Raw genomic sequence first — 26,104 nt, 5'->3', positions numbered from 1 at the left:
GTTTGTTATTTGTTCAAATAATGACTATCGTTATTATACAGAGATACCTCAACAGAGAAAACCATTTTTTAGTTAGGGAATGTGTGAGTTCTAGGTCCAGGAAAACCCCACTTGTCTTCAGAGGGTTCCCATGTGCCTTTCACAGATCACCAGAAGTATGCTTTGAGATCTCGCAGTCTTAACCTTAAGACTTTCATCTCTGTTTACTATATATATGTACACAAATAGTATATGTATACATGTATATCGTATACTATATGCGCATGTATATATATATATATACATGTGCACACACACACACTATAGTATAGTATGTGTATATTGTATACTATATGCAATATACATATATATTTCAGGAATTTCCTTTGAGTCATTTATGCCCTGGGAGGAATGAGTGGGTTTATGCTGGAGAAAGGGAGACCTCAGGAGAGGAGGAATGACATCATGCCAACTGCATGGTAAAGAGCCCTTTGCCTCTTCCCACTTCCTGGGACTGCCCTGGGACTGCCCTAGCACAGCCCTGTTCAGCGTTTCCTCCTATTTTGAGAGTCTGATTCAAGGTAAAACTTGGTCACCAATACATTCCTGTTTCAGAGATCTCACCTGCCCCGTGGTCTCTTACCCTATGGGATTCCTCTCCTCGCAGGGCCCCGTGTCAATCATGGGATTGCCAGCAGATCTGTGCAGGAAAGGACTTGACCTCTAGAGTCAGTTTGACCATGTCAGCCTCAGCCCCCAGTGCTGGGCAGCCCTGGGAACGGGGCACACAGGCAGTGGAGGCAGTTTACAGATAGGGGTATGCCCTGGTCCTTGCTCTTAGGTGTCCCTCTGGAGAAAATGAGTTCCTGGCATGGAGGAGGGCTTATCTTGGGCTTCTTTTTGGCCAGAAATGCTTTCTCAGCTGCAGTTCGTCCATAGCATGCTGCCCTCTGCCCTGTTCTCGTCTCTGTTCCTTGGTGGTGTTGCTATCCCCAGGGGCTGTCTTGTCAGAGCCACTTATGAAGCAGGAGCAGAGGAAGTCCAGGGAAGATGCTCCTTTGGTCATCCTAGCAACACCTCCACAGAACGGGCACTTGGTGAACACAGGCTGCTTGGGTGGGTCCTCATTACCATGGCTACTATCAACCTCAAGGGCAGAATGGGGAGAGGGGAGACGATAAGCCATCTGACCAACGTTGGGAGCACCATCCTGACGCCTGGTGATTGAGTGGCTAAGCCTATACCGTTGTTTGGGGACTAACGCTTAACCCTTCTTTTTGACAGGTGAGAACAGGCAGCCATGATGGAACCCAAACCTCGGAAGAGTTCAGGTACCCAAGGGACATATTCTCGGAAGGAAAAAACTCTATTGAAAATAATGATCAATTCCCATCACACTAACCAGGATACAGAAGATGGTTTTAGTAAGGCTAATTATTCTTGGTGTGGAGAACGTAGCGGAGGCTATTAGATTCAGCTGATTATTTTGTAAGAGCTCACTTATCTAGAAATTCGGCATTTTCTGATTTTCATGGACCAAATGTTCCGTTTGTTGCTGGGAGATGGTACTAACAGCAAACTATAGCCCAGAAAAGACTGGAGAATATTTCCTTGATTTTATATGAAATTCTCACTTGGAGACACTGCCAAAATTGTTATCAGGGCTTATCATGAGGATAGGTCAAGGGGTATTATTCAGATGTTCCCGCTTCATGCTCACATGCCTCACTGTAGTTGATTGGTCAGAAGTTTAGGATGAACTAACTTAAAAATCAAACTATCTGATTCAATTCCGAAATGAGTATTTTTGAATATTTATTCGAAGCACCTATTATTAGTAAGTCACCGTGCTTTGTATTGCAGAGGATGTACAGGTTAATTAAGAATAGTCATTCTCTCAATGAGTTTGTAATTTCATTGGGATATTAAGATAAACACATTCTAGCAGCTGTATTGGGAAGTTAAGATAGGCACATATGATCAGGCTATGATAGGTAAGTGCAAAATTCTGTGGAGTCTGAAGGGAAAAAAAGCACACGCGTCAGGGAGCTGGCCCCTAAAGGCTGTATAGGGTTTTAAAAGAGATTGGGAAAGACGGCACATCTCAGCAGAAAGGGACGGCATGACCGAAAGCGATGAAGTGGGTTCGAGGCAGGTTGTGTTCAAGGAGAATGTGGCTGTAAAATAGGAAGGACGGGGGGGAGAACAGGAAAGTGGTGCTATATGGTGCCGGATATTGACCTCACATAACCAGCAACGCTTGAAGCATTTCAGCACGGAAGTGGTGTCATCAGATTTGCTTTTTGGATTGCTCATATTTTTAGAAAAATAGCTTTATTGTGGTATAATTGACATACAATCAACTGCACATATTTAAAATGAACAACTTGATAAGGTTGTGTGTATGTGCCTGGGAAACGATCACCACAGCGGGATAGTACTCACATGCATCACTCCCCAAAGTCTTCTTGTGCCTGTTTAGAATCCTTCCCTCCAGCACCCAATCCCATTCCCCATTGTTCTGCTTCCTGTCACTCTAAGTTCGTTTGCATTTACTAGAGTTCATATAAATGGAATCATACTGTATGAACTCTTGTCTGGTTTCTTTCACTCAACATAATTCTTTTGAGATTCATCTATGTTGTTAACATATATCAAGAGTTTTTGGTTTAGGTAGTCAATTGAAATTTTTTAAATTAATTAATTAATTTATTTATTTTTGCTGTGTTGGGTCTTCGTTTCTGTGCGAGGGCTTTCTCTAGTTGTGGCAAGCGGGGGCCACTCTTCATCGCAGTGCGCCGGCCTCTTCACTATCGCAGCCTCTCTTGTTGCGGAGCACAGGCTCCAGACGTGCAGGCTCAGTAGTTGTGGCTTACGGGCCCAGTTGCTCCGCGGCATGTGGGATCTTCCCAGACCAGGGCTCGAACCCGTGTCCCCTTCATTAGCAGGCAGATTCTCAACCACTGCGCCACCAGGGAAGCCCCGTCAATTGAATTTTTATGTCTTAAATAGTCAGATAAAAATTTCACATATTTATCCTTGCAGTTACCACTTCAGCATTCTTCATTCATTTGTATAAATTCAGATTTCCATCTGGCATCATTTCTTCCACCTGAAGGATTTCCTTTAACGTTTCTTCTAATGCAGGCCTCCTGATGCTGAATTCTTTCAGCTTTCGCATGTCTGAAAATGTCTTGAAACTGCCTTCGTTTTTGAAAGATATGTTTGCTGCCTATAGAATTCTAAAATGACACTGTTTTCCTTTCGGTACTTTAAATACGTTGTTCCACTGGGTTTTGATGTTGTTGTTGTTTTGTTTGCGTTGTTTCTGATGAGAAATCTAACGTCGCCCTTATTTTTTCTTCTGTATGCATTATCTCTTTTTTCCCTCTGACAGTTTTTAAGGTTTTTCTTTATCACTGATTTTGAGCAATTTGGCTATGATGTTCCTTGTTAGAGTTTTCTTCCTATATTTTGTGTTTGGGGTTCCTGACCTGCTGAGATTTCTGAGATAGTGTTCTTTAAATTTGTAAAATTTTCAGCATTATTTCGTCAAATATTTGTTTCTGTCTCCCTCCCCCACTTCAGGGAATCCAGTGACCTGAAACTTGAAATTGTCCCACGATGCACCAGTGCTCTTTTGTGTTTGGGGTTCTTTTTTCACTCTCCATTTGTTTTAGTCCCATTAATCCCATCCAGTGTTGTTGTTGTTTTTCTGAGACATTGTGGTTTTCATCTCTAGAAGTTCACTTTGGATCTTTCTTATATCTTCTATATCTCTAACTTCTTGAATGTATAAAATACAGTTGATAATAACTGTTTTAATGAACTTCTCTGTTAATTCTAACATCTGTGTCAGTTCTAGGCCAGTTTTGAAGGATTGATGATTATCCACATTATGGGTCCTGCTTTCCTGTCTCTTTGCATGCCAGGTAATTTTTGATTGGTTGCCAGACCTTGCAAATTTTACCTTGTTGGGTGCTGGATATTTTTGTATTTCTACGAATCTTGAGCTTTTTTCTGGGATGCAGTTAACTTCCTTGGAAACAATTTGATCCTTTTAAGACTTGCTCTTATGATTTGTTAGGTCTGGAGCAGTCCTCAGCCCAGAGCTAATTATTGCCCACTACTGAGGCAAGACCTTCCTAGTACTCTACCCAGTCCTCCATCAATGATCATTTTTGCCAGTTTGGCTGGACGGAACTGGCACTTTTTCTGGCCCAGTGAGCACTGGGCACTCTTCCCTCTAATTTTTTCTGATGGTTCATTCTCTGGCCTTGGGTAGTTTCCCCACACACGTATACTGATCAGTATTCTTGAATACTTGAGGGCGACCCTGTGACTGTCTCTGGGATTCTCCCTCTGTGCGGCTCTTCCCTCTGTCCTATGAGCTCTAGCTGCCTTGATCTCCCTGAACTTTCAGCTCTGTTTCCTCCGCTCAGGGGTCCACCTGGGCCCACCTCAGTTCCCCTTTCCTGTGCTGTGGACTGGAAACTCCGCCAAGGAAATTGTAGGGCTCACCAAGTTTGTTTCCTATCTCTTAGGGATCCATGACTTTTATTGCCTATGACCAGTGTCATGAACACAACTAATTTATATATTCTGTATTTTTTGTGTGTTTCAGACAGGAGAGTAAATCCAGTTCCTGTTATTTCATCTTTGCCCAAAGTACAAAATTGGCCAGATTTGGCATTTACTCTCAGGGCTATGTCGAGGATGGTTTTGAAGATGCCAAGAATAGAATTAGAGGGTCAATCTAGACAGTTACCAAAGCAGTATAGTGAAAAACATATGCAGGCCTTGAATTCATGTGACTTTAATGTATTGAAATGTATGAAGGTCTTGAAGGCAGTGGTGATAGAACAGAGAGATAGGGGTGGATCCAGGAAGTAAAATGGACATGACTGATGACTGACTGGACAGAAGGGTGATGGAAGGGTGAAACTTTAAGAGGACTCTAAGTGTTCTAGGAGGGGAGGCTGGATAGATGCCACCAAGTGATCTAGGGCACCTGCGAGAAAAGGATGAGAGAAAGAAGTTTATGGGAAATCGAGGTGGAGATGTTCAGGGCCAAAAATGATCTATCCAAGGGTGAAAATACTGAGATTTTGTCCTAGAAGTTCCCCTAGAGACTGAATTTTGCTGATCACATCCCTGGTGTGGTGTTTAGCATGTTTCTCTGTTTTCTGTATTTCCTACAAATTGGATCTAGAGGGTTGATGAGGTTGTTTCAGTGTTTTTTGGTCAAGGCTAATCCATGGATGGTGTTGTCCATTGCTTTTAAAATAAATGCAAACTGTACCATGGTCTAGTGTCTACCAGGTGCTGCAGGATTCATCTGCAGCCTCATCTTATACCACTCTTCCTCTCTTACTCACTCTGTTCTCTTACTCCACTCTGTCTCCTACTGGGGAGACAGTCTCTCAGTAGCTCTAGGGAACCGCTCTGAAGAGGTAGGGGGAAACCAGCTTATGTATGACTTTTGGCTAGAAAATACATTCGGTCAAGAATACATCTCAGTAGGGCTTCCCTGGTGGCGCAGTGGTTGAGAGTCCGCCTGCCGATGCAGGGGACACGGGTTCGTGCCCCGGTCTAGGAGGATCCCACATGCCGCGGAGCGGCTGGGCCCGTGAGCCACGGCCACTGAACCTGCGCGTCCGGAGCCTGTGCTCCGCAACGGGAGAGGCCACAACAGTGAGAGGCCCGTGTACCGCAAAAAGAAAAAAAAAAAGAATACATCTCAGTAAAAGGTTGCTGTTAGTCACAAAGAACAGATACCTCAAGTTAATGATTTTAGTGCTCATCTGTGTACGGGAAGCTGCAAGGATTTGGATTCATTAAAATTCTTCCTGAAATACCTCTGACTATCTATGGGGACTGTTTTTCTAGATCACAGAGTGCCGCATCCTGCTTTTCATCCTGAATTCCTCTCAGGGTGCGCTGTCGGTCAGGGACTGCAGTGGCTACGATGCTCTTGGCTTTCCTTTATTTTTCACCTCCATTTTACAAATGAGGAAACTGAAATTTAGTGAGTCAAGGTGTTCTGTAAGTATTTGTTCAGTAAATAAATCTGTGAATTTGTCCAAAGCCACACAACCATTAAATAAAGGAGCTAAAGCTTTTTGCTTTTGTTTCCTTCTGTTTTTCTCTTTCCTTTTTTCTTCCTTGGTGGGAAGAACGGGGGCAGCAGGCAGAGCTGCTGCAGAAGGAGGAGAGGCAGGGAAGGTGAGGACGGCTGGCTGAGAATTACTGGATACGAGCCTAATGTCTCCATCAGCTGTAGTACCTAATCTTCATTCTGTTTTCACTTAATAAAGAAGTGCTAATTCTTTAGTAAAGGCTGTCTTTTACCAAACCATGGATGAACTACAACTATAGCCTGGATGTAAAAGCAAAACCAAGGTCTTCTTTTTAAAATAAATTTTATTTTAGCAACATTAATTTTTTCTAGATAAGGAAAGTAGTACATATTTCTTGCAGACCTTTTCAAAAATATAGAAAAAATCAAAACTGCCTATACATGTCCATCCTCACAGAGAAGCAATTAACATTTTGGAAAGCTCCTATTTAACCACTCTGCCACCTTATTTTCAATAGCAGGTGCTTTTGCTTTTGTTTGGTAAGTCAAAGGTCAAGGCAGAATTATCTTGCCGCTGCGGCTGGTGATTCAACAGGAAGGGAGACAAATCTTTGCTCACATCTAGAGAGCCACCGGTATCCGGAGAGCCAGACAGGTGTGAGCTGCATTAAAGAGCTTCTAAATGTCATCTGAACAAAGGTCCCGACAGTGGATGAATAAGAATCACACACTTGGTCCTGGGTTTTTTGTTCTCCTGGCCTATTATAGATGTGTTTTTCCATAACTGAATAATGTGAAGACCTTTCCAGCAGTAAACAGTGTTCTCCAATTGAAGCAGTTCTTCTCAGAAATTTATAGGGAACAGACTGAGTCCTGTTCACTTTCTTTTATTAGGCAAACAATTTACATTATATTATGAAAATGAAGTCTGCAAACAAGATTACTTTATTAAATCACCACCTCCTCAGCTTTTCTTCTCTGCAGTAAGTATTCACAAAGATTTAACAGGCCTCCCACCAGCCTCATGAGCATTTTTAAAATCCTTTCTCTTCCTTTGAGATTTAACTGAGATGCAAAATGTTTTCATTTTTCAGACCTCTTGGAAAAAGCGGCTTTTCATCCTGTCAAAGAGTGGAGAAAAGGGCTTTAGTCTTTCCTATTACAAAGACCATCATCACCGAGGTTCTATTGAACTTGATCAGTGCGTATCCAATCAAGAAAATGTTTATAATAACAAATACTAACGTGTTGCCTGCAAAATAGAAAAAAGATTAGAAAACGTTAATTTGTGGAACTAAGAGTCCAACTGAAATAGGAATTCAGAATTAAGTTTTAGGCTGAACAAAGTATTTTCAATCAGTGATAAACCAGATCTAAACTTATTTTCTAAAACTATTGGACAATTTTCAAAGTATTGATCAAACAGATCTAAAGTTTTATTCAATTTGAAACAATAAAAACCATTAGTCAATTTCTTCCTAATTTTGTATTTGCATCCATTTAATACTTCATATCTATATCTAACAGAAGTTCCAGTATAGAAGTCGGCATCAGTAACCATGAAAAAATGCAATCCGTACAGAAGATGTTTAACTGCCATCATGACGAAGTGATGTCGATCAGGGCCACTAACAGGGAATACTTCCTCATTGGCTATGACAGGTAAGTAGTAAGATAACACGGGGTGTCTCCTGTATGCAAAATAAAAAACAAACAAATAAACAAAAACATTTTAAACCAGTACACCATAAACATGCCTTGACTAGAAACCCATGGCCACAACCTTAAACACCACCTTGGCAGTCTTTATTATGTGTTAAAATACCTTGACAAATCACAGTATTCATTTCCTAGGGCTGTCATAGCAATGTACCACAAACTGGGTGGCTTAGAACAACAGAAATTTGCTGTCTCACTGTCCTGGAGACTAGGAGTCTGAAATCAAGGTGTCGTAGGCCATGGTTCCTCTGAAGGTTCTAGAGAAGATCTGTTCCAGGCCTCTCTCCCAACTTCTGGTAGTTCCTTGGCTTGTGGCAGCAAACCTCCAGCCTTTACATGGCAGTCTCCCTATGTGCACGTCTCTACGTCCAAATTTCTCCTTTTTATAAAGACACTAGTCATATTGGATTGGGACGCCCTTCTCCAGTCTGACCTTATCTTAACTAATTACGTCTGCAACAACCTGACCTGACTTCCAAATAAGGTCACATTCTGAGGTACTGAGGATTGGGCTTTCAACATGTGAATTGAGGCGGGGGACACAATTCAACCCATAACTGTCACCATCACCGCGGATACATTTTATGTACAAGAAGCCAGTACGCTAGCATCTACCCAAGGTACATATATTAGGGAGTGGCTATGCTCGTCCCCGAAGGAGTCTTCAGTTTTTAAGAGGGGCTCCTGGTGCTAGCGAAGATGGCAAATGAATTCTTTGCGGGCGATTATCTGCTTGACAGAGAGGCTAAAGTTGGAGGAGGCAGCTGTACAGAGGAGGTGGCAAATGCTCAAGCCCAAGTATCCGTATGAAGAGATTTGATCTGCTGCAGATCAATCCCCAGGCGAAAACCTTTCCTTACAATTGTCTTGGGAGTCAACAGAAAGAAGATGTGATTTATATGCATTTGTTCAAATACACCCTTAAATACATGCACTCCCTAAAGGGAGGCGCACCTAAATAGCTACACCAAATGGCTCTGACAGGTTAAGGGGCCCCTTAAGAACACAAAAGAAATCCGTTTCAAAGTCAAAAGCTCCAAACCCTGTGATTATACTGTTACTTTCCACTTTTCTTCCCATTTCTCTGAGCTTTGCTCACAAGGGTGGCATGAGGGTTAATTCTGGTGTGTTAGCATGGAGGTGGTAAGGATCCAAGGAGGGGGGGCATTTAAGCCACTCAAGAAAAAGATCCTGGGGCTTCCCTGGTGGCGCGGTGGTTGAGGGTCCGCCTGCCGATGCAGGGGACACGGGTTCGTGCCCCGGTCCGGGAAGATCCCACATGCCGCGGAGCGGCTGGGCCCGTGAGCCGTGGCCGCTGAGCCTGCGCGTCCGGAGCCTGTGCTCCGCAACGGGAGAGGCCACAACAGTGAGAGGTCCGCGTACAGCAAAAAAAAAAAAAAGAAAGAAAAAGATCCTTATTTCCCTGGTACCTACCCCATTGCCTGTCCAATCTTAATAAAAGAATCCTCCTCCGGTTCAAAATGAGCGCAGGCGCCGTTGTTGCCACATGCTGGCTGAAAGTTTATTCCTATCAACAGGGAGAAGATTAAAGACTGGGTCTCTTTCTTGTCATCCCTCTGCTGGAATAGAAAAGCAGCACGCCAGAATACAGGGGTAACTATTTCACTAATAAAATAGCGGGACACCTGAACAAAGCCCTCTTTCACAAGGAAACAATGTGAGCTATTTTTTCCCCCTCCGTAGCAACTGGCATTAATACAAGGAATAAATAAGTGAGAAAATGTACATCCTTGTTATTTTTATGACTAACAATAGAAAAAAATTCTTTTGTGTTTTGCAAGAGAGCTAAAATACAGACACTTCAAATTTTCATTATTGGAGTAGGAGGAGTGAAAGCTAACTGTGGCCTTTTTTAATAGTAGCTGAAACTACAGTATTTTCCATCGTTGTTATTCAAGGTACATAACAGCTACCTTTGGAATGACTAAGTCCAGGGTGGTTTCTAAAAAACATGCTTTTTACCTATCTTATATTTTCAATATAAGGTTTCTTTGATGTAAGTGCCAGAAATTTTAAGTTGTTTATTTACTTCATAAGAACCTTTGCTAATTTACCTAAGTCCTTTCTTAGGACAGACCTTTATAAATGAAACTTTGGCCTCTAGGTATCGTTTTGACATGGTTTCTAGATTGTTCCATGCTTACAACAAAAGCAGAGGCCAAGGAGAAGGGAAAGCAAAGTGTGTCTACAAGTGCTCAAATGATTAGAGTGAAGGGGTGGGGTACAGAGGGACACAGCGTTGAAAAGACAGGTTGAGGGAAACTTAGAGCATCTCTGAAGGCCAGGCTGGGAGTCCTCAAGGGTTTTGGAACAGGAGAGACACAAGACCAGCTCTTGTCTAAACGGGAGAATGCTGGCCAGCAGTATAAATGTTAGTGGTCAAAGATTGGAAGCAGAGAGCCCCATGACCAGGCTGTTGCTTCATTCTAGACAAGAGATCAATCATGCCCTGATTCCAATATTCCTTTTTGATAAGCAGGAGAAACTCTCATTTGGTGATACAAGGCCCTCTTCAGACCCTCTCCTTGGTCTTTCCTACACACCGGAGGCTGTCAGCACGACCACAGCAAGAAAAAGTCTTCCAGACATGGTAATCGGACTTACCTCTCTTAGGACGCCCTGCCTGAGAGCCAGCTGATGCTTCAAAAGTCAATGTATTTGACATCTTCCTCAAAGCCTAATCCACCAAAGAATGATTCTTAGTCCTATGATCTATCCTATATTTAGTCTGTTTCCCCTCCCACCATGAGCCTTACTGCTTGCCCTGCCTACATCTAAATGTATTCATTCATTTTGGATGCTCTTTGATATGCATCCAGGTACATCGGGTATGTTGGGTGGAGATCCCCCCAGCTAAACAAAAGCCTGGATGGTAGCCTTTTCCTTCCCTTCACCAACAGGGCAAAGATTACTTCTGTAAAAAAAATTCCCCGAACACCACTTGACCATCTGTACTCCTGAGGCAAAAATCAGAGTTCTTATTATTTCCTCTATTTACCCAAATCAGTCTTGCTTCTCCGTGTGTGTGTGTGACTTCATTTCTAATGAAGTCCATTGGAGGAAAAAACAAATAATACATTTGCCCCTTGAAAATGATTTGTAATTGTGCTTTCAGCTCTCTTGGATTTGCAATCTTCCCAATTCTGGATATTATTAATGAACAGGCCGAGTGGTGTTTTTTCTTCTGCCATGGATGCTATTTTGTCCCTTAGAGATGTAACCACTGACTTTGCCTTTTCCCTGGGTACCAGGCACATCTTAATAGGGCATAGCCTACTGTTTTATCTAGCTGGAAGCTCTCCAACTATTTTAAAAGCTTTCTGTAGCATATCAAATGCACCAGGCCAAACACTTCATTTGGTATTTGTAGGAAAGGTGGTAGGAAATGGGGTTGAGAAAGATAACTCTTTTCAGTAAATGCCTCTAGCTTTTCACTCCTGTACCCCTTCTCCCTAGAGATAATATTACTGGTCATTTCGCCTTTTCATACTATGTATTCCAATCCAGTGATTTTCCAATCAGCTTCAGTTAAGAGAACCACCTACCTTGTTGGGAGTTGTTGTTGCTGTTTCTAAAATAAAATGGGAACCCTTCCTCATCCCAGACTCAGCATGACCTGGCTTCGTGAACTTGGAGCTAGAAAAACGGACACAACTTAAATACATCTTTTTTTTTTTTTAATCACTTTCTTTCAAGGACTTGCTAGAGAACATTCAGGGTTTTTTCAACCCCCCCTCCCCCCTTGCTCTAAGGCATTGTACTTGGAAGAATTGAATTGTACTTATAACAATTTTCCTGCCAGGCAAAGCAGCTACTTTGTACTGTCCTGTATCTATTAGAGAGGGAAGCAGTAATTGGTTGAACCTAGATCACCTTGAAGCCTACAATTCATACTATCACATGATCGATGCTACAAAATTGCATTGCTATGGAAACAGTAGAATTATATAAGCAGAACACAAAAGAGGAACACTGAGCGGAAAGGGAAAAGATGCAGTGCCTTGACCCTGGGCTAATTAGCTTCTCAGATGGCACTGAATGAAAACTAGAAAAAGATGAGGGTGGAGGATTCAGTGGCGGAGCTTAGTGACTTAGAACACCACCCACTGGAGAGAATTACTTGTTCTGAGTTACAGGACCCAATAATAGAGAAAAACCTGAAAGATGGGCTTATATTTTTATATCAGTGGTGACCCAGACTCAAGAAGCAAGTTCAAGTTGTGTGGGCTTCTAGATGTAACCTTGGAAGATCCTCGGATGTTCTCAACCCAATTAATCTATTATGCCTTTTCCAGAAAACATGTGGTTTAATTCTGTCTCTTGCAAAGACAAAGAAAAAGCATTAACTCTGTCTTCATCTCTTTATTCAGCATTTAATGGAAAAAAGGTCTTCAGGACTCAGAGAAGCTCATCTACCACATGCCTTCTTGCCAGAGACCGCTCAAGATACAGAAGAAGAGAGTCATTATATTTATCCTCGAAGTATTCATAGAGAGGTAACCCCTTCTGTTTACTAATCATTTACTCCTTCTACAAATATTTACTGAGCCCCTGCCAGGCATTGTTTCTGAGGCATTAGGCTGGTTTCAGAATCAGACACAGGTGATGTGCTCACAGTGTTGACACTTTAATAGGAACCAACCATGATACGAGACAGAAAGGGCTCCATGCTGAAGAGAGATGCTCGTAAAATGCTCAGAAGGCATGAGGGGTGGTAGGCGGGGAAGCTGACTTCCAGACAGAGGCCAGGGGAAGTTCCATGGAATGACATTTGACCTTACATGATAGGCAAAATTTGGACTTGAGGGATTGATCTGGGGAGTCTTTCTGCATTCTAGGAAGAGATAATAATAACAAGAGCAGAAACAACAATACCCTTGGGTGATAAATTGTGTGGCACATACCAACCAGTCTATCGATCATCTGGAATTCCCTACTGAGTGCCTTCTGTGTGCGAATCCTGTACTGTGCTAGGCATGGTGGCTACCAGAAAGGACCTGATATCACACCTGCCCTCAGTGCTCACAGTCTTACCAGTTACCACCTGACGATGCTCCACCAGGGCATGGTCAAAGAGCTCTGGAAGCAAACAAGGTCCTACTGTATAGCGCAGGGAACCATATTCAATATCCTGTGATATACCAAAATGGAAGAGAATATGAAAAAGAATGTGTGTGTGTGTGTGTGTGTGTATACACACACACACACACACACACACACACACACACACACACACACATACATATATATTGGGTTGGCCAAAAAGTTCATTTGGGTTTTTCCATAACAGCTTATGGAAAACCCAAATGAAATTTTTGGCCAACCCAATATATATATATACATATATATATATATGCGTATATATATATATATACACATATATATATGTATATATATATATAGCTGAATCACTTTGCTGTACAGTAGAAACTAACACAACATTGTAAATCAACTGCACTTCAATAAAATAATACTTTTTTTAAAAAATAAAAGAGCTCTGGAAGCAATAGAAATAAAGACAGATTTTCTGTCTCCACTGGAGTCAGGGAGGGCTTCAAGACACAAAATGGCATTTGACAACATATATGATGAATAGTTCAGTTGAGCTCTAACCCAGCGTGAGTGGCATATTAGGGGAAAAAACCCACAGCAACCAGAAAATAGAGCCAGACCATAATGGGTCTTGAATGCCAAGTTGACTTCATGCTGCAGGCAGGACAAGGGGCAGTGGTGGCTTCTCAGTTAGGAAGGGGCAAAACCGAATTCTCTTCTAGTACTATTAACCCAGCAGCTATATTCAAGGTGGACAGCAGAGAGAAGAGAATGGAAATGGGAAGTAGGAAGGCAAAATTGGGGGAAGGGAGGCAGCATTTCCCAAACTGGGTTTTTCTATAAGATGGTGACGTGTTCATACCTAAGAAGCAGTCTGAGGTGAAATAAGTTCTGGAAACACCAAATCAAAGTAAGTTACACAAGCTTCTTCACTGAAGAAGTCTCAGAGCCTTTTTAGTATGCAGTGGTGCATTATAAATAGCCCAGCAGGATACAACGCACAGCATTCCCCAAGCTCGTTTGACCACAGGACCCCGCTTTTCATGCCAGTGCTCTCTGGGACATGGTGACGGCGACTAGTCTTTCGTGACAGTCCAACCAACCAGCCAGGTGGTACTGAGCGCTAGCTGTATGCCCGGCGTTTGCTAGGTACTTTACGAGATGCAAAGTCTAGTAAGGCAGATAAAACTAAGCTGGAAGACCACCACAAAAATTAAGTACAACACCGTGTCGTAGAAGTTCAGAGAAGGGAGGGGTTGGCAGTGGCTGAGGTGATCAGAGGGGGCTATGGGACCTCAAGCCAGGCCTGAATACAGCTTCATTAGACAAAAGAGAAAAGGGGAAGAAAACTGCATGAAATGGGCACTAGAAGAACACCGTTTGTGGGGGCGTGGTGGGAGGGCTGGCTTGACTGGAAAGAAGTGTTCCAGTGATGGTTCATGGTTAATTTGTTAGGTAGGCAATCGGAAGCCCTTAGAGTTTTTGAGAAACCATTGCCCCAAATGACTTAGTTCCAACAGGCTAGTGGAGAATCCCCAGAGGACAGTATTTTCTAGAATCCTTACAGCCCCTTGAAGTAACTTGACTGCCTGTGAGCAGAGTAGCCCGAGGCCAGCTCTGCACTGTGTCGGAGCCTTTGACCCACTCAGGTGTCGTGATTCTATAATAGTATCGGTTGGGCAAAAAGTTCATGTCATTAAGTGCCTAGTGATGACACAGAAAAATGGACAGCAATTTACTCCAATAGGACACTTGTATCAGGAACGTGGGGAATCCTAGAGAAGAAAGCAGATTTGGAGTCTGCCAGAAGCTTTACTGGTTCATTCCCCCAGAATGAGCACCACTGTTCATCCAATGGTAGACATACCGTTTCAGGGACCAGAGCCATCAGGTAGTGGGTGACAAGGTACCTGGCTTATTGATAGACTCACATCCTTACGTCTCTGCCTCTTGTCTATAGTGGGAAAATAATATTGCTGCCAATGATTCTGGTGAACCCGTTGAACCCATTGGACCTGGTAGTCCAGACCAGGTCTCCGAGGCAGTTGAGTGTCATTACATGTCCATGAAATCCTGGTAAGTAAAACTGCCATACCTTAAAATTTGATCTTAGCTAATGTACTGTTCTGGAACAATTGCTACCAGATCATTTAAATAGTTGATATAATAATACAAAAGCATTACCATAGACCAAGTTCAACACGCCATTCAGTCATCTCAAAACGAGTAAACGTGAGAATGGTTTCTCTACCCATAGAAAACCATTAGTGACATCCTGGGGACATTTTCTGTCTCCCGGGGCAGTTCTTTTCTATTTTGCATTTACGTCTCTCACACGCTCCCTTTGTCTCTCCAAACCCTCCCAATGTAAAGGGCTATTTTGGTCCCATGTCCATTTTTAGAAGGAAAGTTTATTGGATCTGGTTCTAACTGTAGCTGGGATTCTGATGGTTGGACATACTTCAAAACCTTGTTAGTTTTCACATGGCTGTTAGCTACTTAAATCTGATTCACACACCACGGAAAGCTGTAAATAGATAACGCTGAAAAAGGGTTTGTGTTAACTTCTTGTACTCTAGTGTTTCCAAAGAGTCGTCCCATAAGTCTGCTGATGGCAAAGAGGAATCCCAGACCCTGGCAGATATCCTGAACGGGGAGCTTCACCCACAAGAACAAGGCTCAGGAACGGGCTCTTGTCTTTCACCTGCCAATACGGAAGCACAGATCACGAATGACAAAAAGGGGGCGGCCTCACTAAGTGTTGTGCAATTGTCTATACTAATCAAGTAAAGTTCTCATTTCTCAAATTTAATGAGCCCATAGAGCAAGGCAGGCTTCCATTTGTACTCAGAATTCACATTTTAATCTCCAACTGAGCCAAGAATCTGTCCAGCTTGCCCTTCTCACTGATACAGTAACCAAGGACAGTGAATACCAGAGTTGGAAGTGTAGTGAGCAGTCCCCTGGGCTGTGAGTGGCATTTTCAAATACTTGAAAAAATTCTGTCCTTTCAGGTTCTGGAACCTTGGATCACCCTGACCTGGGTTGTATATCACCCAGATTTTACTATTAAAATGACAGGCATGCAAGTCACATGAGGTTTGGTTGTAGACTAGGCTGGAGAACTTTCAGGTTTTAAATGATGCCAAGAACATTTGATGAGATCGTTCTCAACTTTAACTCTTTTCAATGTCTCCTTCTGTGGAGAAGTGTGCAAACTGACATGATATATAATGAACTTCGTCCATTTTTTACTCCTTTTCCATTGTCTACCATCGCTACCACATCCCAAGGGGGTGGAGGAGGGCATTACGAGTAACTTAAATTCTTATTCTTCTCCAAATGTTTTGGACAATCTTTAATGGCATAATACCGTCTCAGATGTCGGAAGCCAAAGTCCATTCAGAAGGTACGGTTCAGAGCCAGAGAGAGTCGCCTGACTTTTACAAATGTCTTGTAGTAACATCCCCGATGAAATCCAAGTGGAGAAGCTGAACATGTTCCTTTCTCCTCCTGACATCATAAACCATCTTGCTCTCAGAGAAGCTGCAGGACGGATATGGTAGGTAGGAGATTTGAGGGTTACTGATTATAAATGGGGTTGGATGATATGAAGACAGTCATTATATCTTGAAGCACTGTATGTGGCAAAACTGCCTGGAGAACTCGGACTCTCGTGCTGCTGTTGTCACAAAACGTCTTTGACTGAGGCAGAAATAAGGATACTGTTGTATAGGAGGGACAGCTGGGAGATAGGTGGGCATAGGAGGACCCAAAAGTCCAGGAAGCACTAAATTTCTGATTTTTTGAAAGTGAGGAAAAGTGGGCAGGAATACGTATAGTCCAAGGAAATCATTGCCAAACAACGAGCAGTGAGTATTTGATGAATGAAGTCAGTGAGGTCAACAAGAATCTAAGGTCTAAAAGAAAATGGCATACCAGGGTCGAAGACTTCTAGACATCAGGTAAAAACCTGCTGGTCAGGGACTCAGACACAGAAGATTGTGTGGCAGAGAATTTTCTTAGAATGATCACTGTTTGTTTGATTCTACATTCTTTTAAAGACCTTGTAATTCATTTTGATGGAAGATTACATTTTTAGAATAGAAGAAAGCTTGTTCATGTAAACATCACACATCAATTATAAGTTCTATAAGAGGGCAGGAACCACAACCTGCCATTTTTCCGAACTTCCCACAATCTAAGGCTCAAAACATATTTGACGGAAACTATGGACTCCTTTACACCTGAGCTTGCTCATCTAATAATTCATCTATTTTTGCATGACATATTCACTGTGTGCTCACTTTAAATACTGGGTTTTTCCGTATCGTCTTACGGAAAAACCGGAACGAACTTTTTGGCCAACCCAGTACGTAACATCTTCTGTTTATGGGGTTATAAAAAACCATTTTTTTAAAGGTGGTTCCATACTTCTGGGGTTTCAAAGCCATTGAAAAAGACAGCTGCATAAACAAGTAAATATAAAATGCATTTGATCTGAGCATACAATAAGCGAGGGGCTCAGACAATGCAGTAGAAGTCCAGAGGCAGGAGAGATTAATTAAGGTAAAGGAAGGGTGGCGTAGGAGGGCTTTGGAGAGGCAGTGTCATTGGAGTTGGAGTTTGGAGGAAGACTCAGGCTCCCAGAGTAATGATAGAGGAAAGAATATTCCAAACAGAAAAAGAGAGTTCGACTACTTCAGATGTAGTTCAATATAGCTAAAGAAACTAGTAATAGTAGTGGTAGAATGGAGTGAGGAGCCCCATCTGTATCTCCATCTGTGCCCCGCACTCCCAGCAAGCACCGTCTCACTCTTGTGTTGGATGCTGTACCCTCATTGCAGTGTGGCTCAGTGGGATGGCCCCCCGCACCTGGGATGCTTATTTTTTCACGGAGATCACCTTTTGGCCGTGAATGACCTGAAGCCCCAGAGCCTGGAGGAGGCTTCCTTGTTTCTCAGCCGGTCCATCCAGAGGGAGGTGAGTCCTGCTGATTGGCCCTGGTCAGGGCAAGAAGGAACAAGATCAAGGTCTTGGATGGTGTCTGAACAGTGCTGTGCTCTGAAGACAAATGAGATTCTGCAATCTGCAGCCGCCATATGTAAATAAGAGAATAAGAAGTGTAAATAACACTTCCTAAGATACTTCTAAATAACAAGAATGTTATTTTAGGACCCTTTTAAAATTCCTTTGTGTCAAGTAGTATTTGGAGGGAGCACTGGGCTAGGAGACTGAACGGCTGGGTTCAAGACCTCAGGCGCAGCATGACATGGCAAAAAAGAGCTTGCAGTGGAATCAGGCAGGCTCAGTGTTTACATCCAACCTCCTTTAACCAAATGGTGCCTCAATCTTCTCTTCTGTAAAATTAGGGATAATGATAATGCTAGTTATTGGAGAATTAAATGAGATAATATATAACATGCTTACAACAGTGACGGGCACATATTAGGTGCTCAGAATGCTTACTATTACTTCTTCTACTATCGGCTGGGGAATGCTGAACAGGTTTAGCTTTTTTTTTTTTTTTTTTTTTTTTTTTTTTTTTTTTTTTTTGCGGTACGCGGGCCTCTCACTGTTGTGGCCTCTCCCGTTGCGGAGCACAGGCTCCGGACGCACAGGCTCAGCGGCCACGGCTCACGGGCCCAGCCGCTCCGCGGCATGTGGGATCTTCCCGGACCGGGGCACAAACCCGTGTGCCCTGCATTGGCAGGCGGACTCTCAACCACTGCGCCACCAAGGAAGCCCCCAGGTTTGGCTTTTTAAGCCTCCGTTTCCTCATCTTAGAAATGGACATACCTTCCTCGCAGACTTATTGTAAGAATTATACTGAACATGTGACTATGGACCGAGTACGCGTGTCGTTAAAAGGCTCGCCATGTTTCTGCCTATTAGTACAGTCTCCATACTGTTAACTCCTTTCCTGGTCTATTTTTATTTCTGACATGCCACTTGACCTTGGGAAAGTCACTTCCTTCTCTGACAAGTCAGTTTCAGTTTCTTCTCTATAAAGTGAGAGAGGGTTGGTTTTCAAACTGTACTTCTTGGACCCCTAAGACCAGGACAGGAGGAGAGGGGAGGGAGAGGACGGTGTTCTGGGCTTTGGCTAGTGACAGCAGTGTATGTTTATCATTATTTTTTCATGTTGGAACTTCCTGTTACCTCACCTCGAGGAAACAGTAACTTGGCTTAGAATTTCTGAAAACCACGGTACAGGAAGATCTCTCAAATTTCTTCCAGCTCTGAGAGTTTATGATTAAATATGTCTTATCTCTTCTGCATCACACAATAACTTTGTTGGTTAGACAAATTGTACTACCCCTACTATCTAGATGGGAAAACTTAGTAAGAATGAGGGAGTTGTCTACGATACATAAATAGTGAGTGTTAGAGCAAAAGGACTCATTCATTCCTTCACTCATTCACCATTTATTGAACGTCTATTGTATGCTGTATTCTCTGCTAGGTCCTAGAGCCACAAAAATGGCCTCGGCCTGAGCTCAAGGAGCTTACAGATTAGTGGATAAAACAGGTATATTATGTGCTAGTTACAGGTGCAGTATGTGCCTTGAGATACGAACAGAGGACCATGGGATCACAGAGGAAGAATGAAGTTAATCTATTTGAGGGAGGCCAGAAAGGTGTCTCAGAGAAGGGGATGCTTGACTTGGGTTTTGAAGACTAGGGTAGGAGTCTGTGTGGTGGCAAAGGGAAGCTTTTAGGAGTCCAGCCCAACGCTCTAGTAACTGTAATATATTTCCTCGGCCAAAGACCCATGCTGTGGCCAAGTGTTCAATATAATCTTCTGAAAGTTACCAGACAATACGCTTATCCAGAGACCTAGGCATCAGCTCTGAAGCCAAGAAAAGGGTTTTTCCCTGGGAGCAGATCCAGGAGGAACTCCACCTGGGTGTTGCTGACTGCAGTTTATCAAGACTGCCTTCTAGATTGTGGAGTCACTTACATAAGAGGGACTGACAGCATTTCTTTTGGGCTCATTCTGCCTGCCCCCCTTTCTCCTAGATGCTATTGAGAAATACATGTGTTCACCAATATGATTATTTGAAGATCAAAAAACTCCCCAACTTGCCCACCCCTACCATTCCTGATCTATTTCTTTATGTTAAAAACAAATATCCAGTCCTTTTTAAAATTCAAATAGCTGGTCCCTGAAAGGAAAAAGGATAGTGGAAGATGGGAAGATATGGAACGAAAGGAGGGGCAGTCAAAGGCCCCTAATGTTTTACAACAGCTGAACCAAGCAGATGTACTTTCCATCCTTGAGAATGAAGTTGACAGAAATGGGAATTTGGGGTGAGCGTGGGTAGGGACAGGAAGGGGAGAGAATGTGAGATTTTAAAAGGAGGGGGAGGAGATGTGCATGGGAAAGGGGAGGAGATGCTAGATTGCAGGAGAAACACATAGAACTTCAGTCTCCTCCCAATTTTGTCAGGGGCTGGTCCTGTCTGGTGGTCTTATTTGGATTCTCTTGTTTCAAGAGGCTTTTTATTTCTTGGTACAAATGGGCCCATCTGGACAGGACTGATGTACTCTGGAATCTGCCCTAAGGGCTCAGGCCAGTGGAGGCCAGAGAATAAAAATCCATCTTCCACATGAATATATCAATATAAGTCATCCTGGTTTTTTCCAGCCCAGATTTTCCTCAAAACCAGCTTCAAAGGGTGTGAATGAGGACAGACTGACACTGAGAACCAACAGTCCTAAAGATAGTCTTTAGTCATTTAATGTTCTTCTTTCTTGTGTTTTAGAAAGTAAAACTCACCATCGCTCGGATCCCAAATTCAGAGAAATTCCACGGAATAGCCTGTACATGCCACTTACCAGACCAAGGCATTAAACCTTCTAAACTGGATACGTCTGTACTGGAGAGGACACTGGAGAGGAGCCTAGCCATTAAAAAGGGTCAGCAGAAAGGATCTGGAGAGTAACGTGCTGGGGCCCACTGCCGACAAGCGAGGATGGGCCCCAGACTCTGTGCTGAGCTCTGCCCCTCACCGCTGTGTGATAGCAGGCAGTCAGCACAGCTCTCTGAATTTCTCCATCTGCATCTTAACAATGGGAATAACCATCCCATCTCTGGCTATTGCGTCAGGATGTTGAGAGGCCCAAGTGGGATGATAACTATGGAACACAGTGAAAATGTAAGGCCTTATTATCTCAGACTTTGTCCCAAACACCACAGACTGAGATTGGGTAAGTTTCTCATCTAAAGTGTGCTGTGTGTTCTGTGAGGTCATGGTCCACACAGTCTCTTCTTTGTTAGGGAATGGACAGTTGGAAACACTCATTTCGGGAAGCCAAGATTCCCGAGAGAGATGTGGTACCGTATCAGCCTTCCCAGACACCTCCTGCTGTTCATCACATGCAGAATGCTAAGACACAGTGACTTCTTGGATTCAACGATCATCTTATTTTCTTAAAGACCAAGGAACAATTTCAGAAGTCCAAGCAATTTTAAGGTTATATCCAGCAAAGTTTGCTTGCTCTACAAGTAATAAGGGAACTGCTTAGCACTTCTAAGTTTGAAAGTTCTTAACTAATTGATGCATTAACTCATTGATCCTAAAAGGCCGAAAGGTCAAGTCTTCTTTCATAAATAAGAAAACAAATGCAGAGAACTAAAGGATGAATCAAATGGGGGAACGGTAGAGCAAAAGAGGCCTTCGGAAAATAGATCTTACTGTGTTGCCATTTCACACGGGAAGAAATCAAGGCCTCAGACATTTAATGATATATTTCTTCATGGCTCCTGGTTTCATAGCCATTTAGTGGCAGAACCAAGAATCTAAAACCAGCTCTGAGAAACAGCTGTCCTGATCTTCACTTTGTATTTGGATTTAGATTTGAAAAGACCTTCAGCACACAGATGAGACACTCAAATATAGTTCATTTTCTGTTATCTAGATTGTACACAAAAGTATTAAAAAAATTTTCATTTGCATGCCCTATTGGACCTACTGTTTCTTTTTCTTTCTTTTTTTTTTTTTTGGTAAAGCTAGATTGGAGTTAAGACTCTACTTTTTTCCAGTTTTATTGAGATATAATTGACATATAACACTGTATTAGTTTAAGGTATACTGTATAATGATTTTATATGTGTATATTGACCTAGTGTTTCTACTTCTAGAAACTTATCCTACAGAAACACTCACACAAATACACAAAGATATCCGTAAAAAAAAATTGTTCAGGGCTTCCCTGGTGGCGCAGTGATTGAGAGTCCGCCTGCCGATGCAGGGGACACGGGTTCGTGCCCCGGTCTGGGAAGATCCCACATGCCGCGGAGGGGCTGGGCCCGTGAGCCATGGCCACTGAGCCTGCGCGTCCGGAGCCTGTACTACGCAATGGGAGAGGCCACAACAGTTAGAGGCCCGCGTACCACAAAAAAAAAAAAAAAAAAAAAAAAAAGTTGTTCACAGTAGCGTTGCTTGTAACAACAACAACAAAAATCCTTTGGGAATTGCTTAATTATGATGACTTCATATAATTGAACATTCTGCAGCTGTTCAAAGTTTTACACGAATGATTAGGAAAGATGTTCACAATATCTTAAGAATGAAAGAAGCAAGTTGCAGTACAGTAGGTATAACATCATCCCACATTTACAAAAATAAATGACTGGTGTTGGTGCATATAAAATTTTCCCAACCCTGGGCTTCCCTGGTGGTGCAGTAGTTGATAATCCACCTGCCCATGCAGGGGGCACGGGTTCGAGTCCTGGTCTGGGAAGATCCCACATGCCGCAGAGCAACTAAGCCCATGTGCCACAACTACTGAGCCTGCGCTCTAGAGCCCGCGAGCCACAACTACTGAAGCCCGCGCACCTAGAGCCCGTGCTCTGCAGCAGGAGAGGCCACTGCAATGAGAGGCCTGCACTCTGCAGCGAGGGGTAGCCCTCGCTCGCCGCAACTAGAGAAAGCCCACCCACAGTGACGAGGACCCAACGCAGCCAAAAATAAATAAAGAAATTAAAAAAAAATTTTTCTCAACCCTAACTGGGGAGAGAAATCCCTCCCTCACAGGGGTTGTTATGATGTTGAAATGGATGATGTACAAACAGCCCCTGACACATTGCCTGATATGGAGTAAGCAATCAGTAACGGTTAGTTATACTGCTGCTGCTAAGACAATACCATTTTTTGTCTAGAAGAACATACATCAAATTGTCGATAAGAATCATCTCTGAGAAGTATGATCACAGTTGGCCATTGGGGGGAGGCATTTCTATAATGTTCGAATTTTTCTCTCTCTCTTTTTTTTTTTATAACTATCAGCACATGTCACATTTATAATGAAAAATAAATACAGGTGTCGTAAATAATATATATATATAAACATTTATATATTAAGCCTTCATAAGTAGAAACCAAGCCACCTTAGTGAAGGAAATTTAAAAAAATATCAAGGTAAGTCAGAAAGAGAGAGACAAATACCGTAAGCTAACACATATATATGGAATTTAAGAAAAAAAAATGTCATGAAGAATCTAGGGGTAAGACAGGAATAAAGACATAGACATACTAGAGAATGGACTCGAGGATATGGGGAGGGGGAAGGGTAAGCTGTGACAAAGCGAGAGAGAGGCATGGACATATATACACTAACAAACGTAAGGTAGATAGCTAGTGGGAAGCAGCCGCATAGCACAGGGAGATCAGCTCGGTGCTTTGTGACTGCCTGGAGGGGCGGGATAGGGAGGGTGGGAGGGAGGGAGACGCAAGAGGGAAGACATATGGGAACATATGTATATGTATAACTGATTCAGTAAAGCAGAAACTAACACACCATTGTAGAGCAATTATACTCCAATAAAGATAGTAAAATATATATATATATATATATATATATATATATATATATATATATATATATATATATATATATCTCAAGGTAAAACTGTCTGGGAATCAGCAGTGGGGTGGGTACACTGCTCTGAAGCCCAGAGGTCCTTCTCCTGTTTTGCTCAGACGTCTAAGCTGAGATGGATAGACAAGCACTAGCTCCCAGGCCCTTCAGTTCCGCACTGAGTGGAAGAAGAGCCTGAACACTAAGGTGCTGAAGCGTCTACGTGGCTCACGGAGGTGCTGGGAGAACACAGGACTCCTGGCTCCCAGTCCGTGCTCTCCCCTGTGTAATGAGGGCAGAGAGGCTGCTCCTGGCCCTCTCTTCGTCCCAGAACGTTCCACCTGCAGCTGAACCATCTGGGATACCTGTTACGAAGATCCTGCTCTAGGGGCTTCTCCCACATGAGCAGTTTGTTCCCCAAAGGAAGTCTCAGGGCAGATTTCAAGATCTCCCACAACCCAAAGGTTCTGATTTGGTAGTTCTGTTGTGGGGCCCTGGAATCTGCCTTCTAACAACCAGGTGACTGGACTGCAGGTGGACCAGGGAGCACTTCTGGGGAGCATCACCCCCCAGGGTAACGGGGAGAGGCTGGTGCATCTTCTGAGAAGCTACAGGACACGGAATATGCACGAGGGTGATTTTGAGAGGAAGAGGCCCTTCGTTTTCAACAGTTCTGGAGGAGGCTGATGACAAGCACCCCTCCATTCCCCCTCCAGAAAGGAACCCTGTGCCTGAGCAGGGAAGCCTGGTTTCCACTCTGCTCTCTGCCACTGGGGAGTGGCCCCAAGGAAAGCTGGTGACTGGCCCAGAAATCTGCTAACCGAGGCATTTGTCCCACACCCAGCTTTTTGTTACTCGGCCAAGAGAACTGTGGGGCATCCTGCTGAGAGATGGGGGCAAGTCTCGAGGCCAAGGCGAAAAGGACATGTGCCTCACAGACATGTAATTCATCAGAGCAGAGAGGGTAGGATAGACCCTCCTCCCACTGTGCACCCCCCACCGCATCCTCACCCATCCTCGGTGCATAGCGTCATCTGTGACCTTCCTCTTCCAGAGCTGCCCTTGTTGTTCATTCCAGCCCGATTCCAGATGGACGAACATGAGTGAAGGTGGAGCTTGGGGGCTGCAGAGTGATGAACCCAAACGTCCCTGCAAGAGATAGCCCTGTTCTGGGCATATTTCTGGAGGAAAGGAGGTAACGAGAATGGATGATAAGCTAGTCTTGGCCATCATATAACCTAGGCCTGAATCTGGTGCACTTCAGTCTTGCTGGGGAAGAAACCAGAGCTGGCAATGTGAAGAGAATTACCTGGGCTCCCCAGCTCCGCGTGGCCCCTCCAGCTTGCAGGGTGACATCTTTTCTGCCGTTGCTCAACTTTTCAACAGGGCATTTCGAGCTGCCACCTCTCAGCCACTCCCTCTTCCTCATGCCTCTAGGACAGGCCTCAGAGGGTGTCTGTATCTTTCCACTTTGTTCTTTCTGCTGAGGACACAAACTATTCAGAGTGAAACCTAAATAGCAGCTGGTAAGACATGCAGTGGACATGCAGGGCCAAATACATCTATCCTGACTCAGAGCTGCTGACATATTAGCATGGATTCCAGAAGGGCGCTTACATAGATGTGGGTGCGTTTGTGTGCATGTTGATGGGTCGGGGAGGTGGGTGGAGAAGACAGGTGGGAGCAGCAATCATTCTTTAATCAGCTGAGAAGTTGAAGCACTCAATCTCCCCACCCCTACCCCTTTCTCTTCAGGGCTTGTGCCAAGTACTTTCCCTTAGGATGAGAAGGGGGATTTAAACTGTCATAAACAGGCCCAGAGAGAGAGGGCTTTCAGATTCAGAAGCTGGATTAACTTAGATTTCTATCCTGAAGTTGAATACACAGACATGCAGGAAATGTGTTTTATTGAAAAATCTCTTTAAAACATCTGAGTTGATGAAGTCTTTGTCTAATGATCAAGAATCTGGAAGGACCTCGGAGCCATTCTCCATATCAACTCTGGCTAGATGGTTCTGGATATCTAAGGGTTTAAGTGAACTTTGCACTCACAGGACTGGACTCTGGAGCTGGGCTGCCCAATTCAGTAGCCACTAGCCACATGTGACTTAAATTTTTAAACTAATTAAAATTAAATAAAATTTAAAATCTGGTTTTGCAGTTGTACTAGCCACACTGGAATCGTTCGGTAGCCGTATGATGGTAACTGGCTACAGTACTGGGCAGCACAGATGTAGAATATTTTCATCATTGCAGAAAGTTCTAGTGCACAGCCCTGCTCTAGAATGTTAAAGCCCTCAGAGGGGAACAATTCACACCTGCCTTGCTCACTACCATATTCCTAGCACGTAAATACATTGCACTGCTCGTGACAAGGGCTAATAAATA

The 26,104-nt window shown here is 43.3% G+C and overlaps 1 protein-coding gene and 1 long non-coding RNA gene across 2 annotated transcripts; one reads left to right on the top strand and one right to left on the bottom strand.

Annotated features, from left to right (window-relative positions):
* Positions 1-1,282: 1,282 nt before the first annotated feature.
* Positions 1,283-20,799, top strand: PLEKHS1 (pleckstrin homology domain containing S1). Its single transcript, XM_060033559.1, has 12 exons — positions 1,283-1,310; positions 6,953-7,041; positions 7,153-7,259; positions 7,586-7,720; positions 9,316-9,391; positions 10,278-10,388; positions 12,169-12,294; positions 14,811-14,926; positions 15,430-15,636; positions 16,311-16,412; positions 17,698-17,833; positions 20,620-20,799. Exons 1-12 carry the CDS (start codon positions 1,283-1,285, stop codon positions 20,797-20,799), a joined length of 1,413 nt encoding a protein of 470 aa, XP_059889542.1.
* LOC132439288 (uncharacterized) lies at positions 6,512-11,414 on the bottom strand. The gene is made up of 4 exons (XR_009522336.1): positions 11,344-11,414; positions 9,212-9,305; positions 7,639-7,749; positions 6,512-7,179 (listed from the first exon to the last, which is right to left on the bottom strand). It is a non-coding gene; the product is annotated as an uncharacterized lncRNA (long non-coding RNA).
* Positions 20,800-26,104: the final 5,305 nt, after the last annotated feature.

This window comes from Delphinus delphis, chromosome 16, assembly GCF_949987515.2.
Source record: "Delphinus delphis chromosome 16, mDelDel1.2, whole genome shotgun sequence".
Lineage (NCBI taxonomy): Eukaryota > Metazoa > Chordata > Mammalia > Artiodactyla > Delphinidae > Delphinus > Delphinus delphis.
The sequence above is the reverse complement of the archived record's forward strand: the minus strand, read 5'-3'. Positions and strand labels throughout refer to the sequence as shown.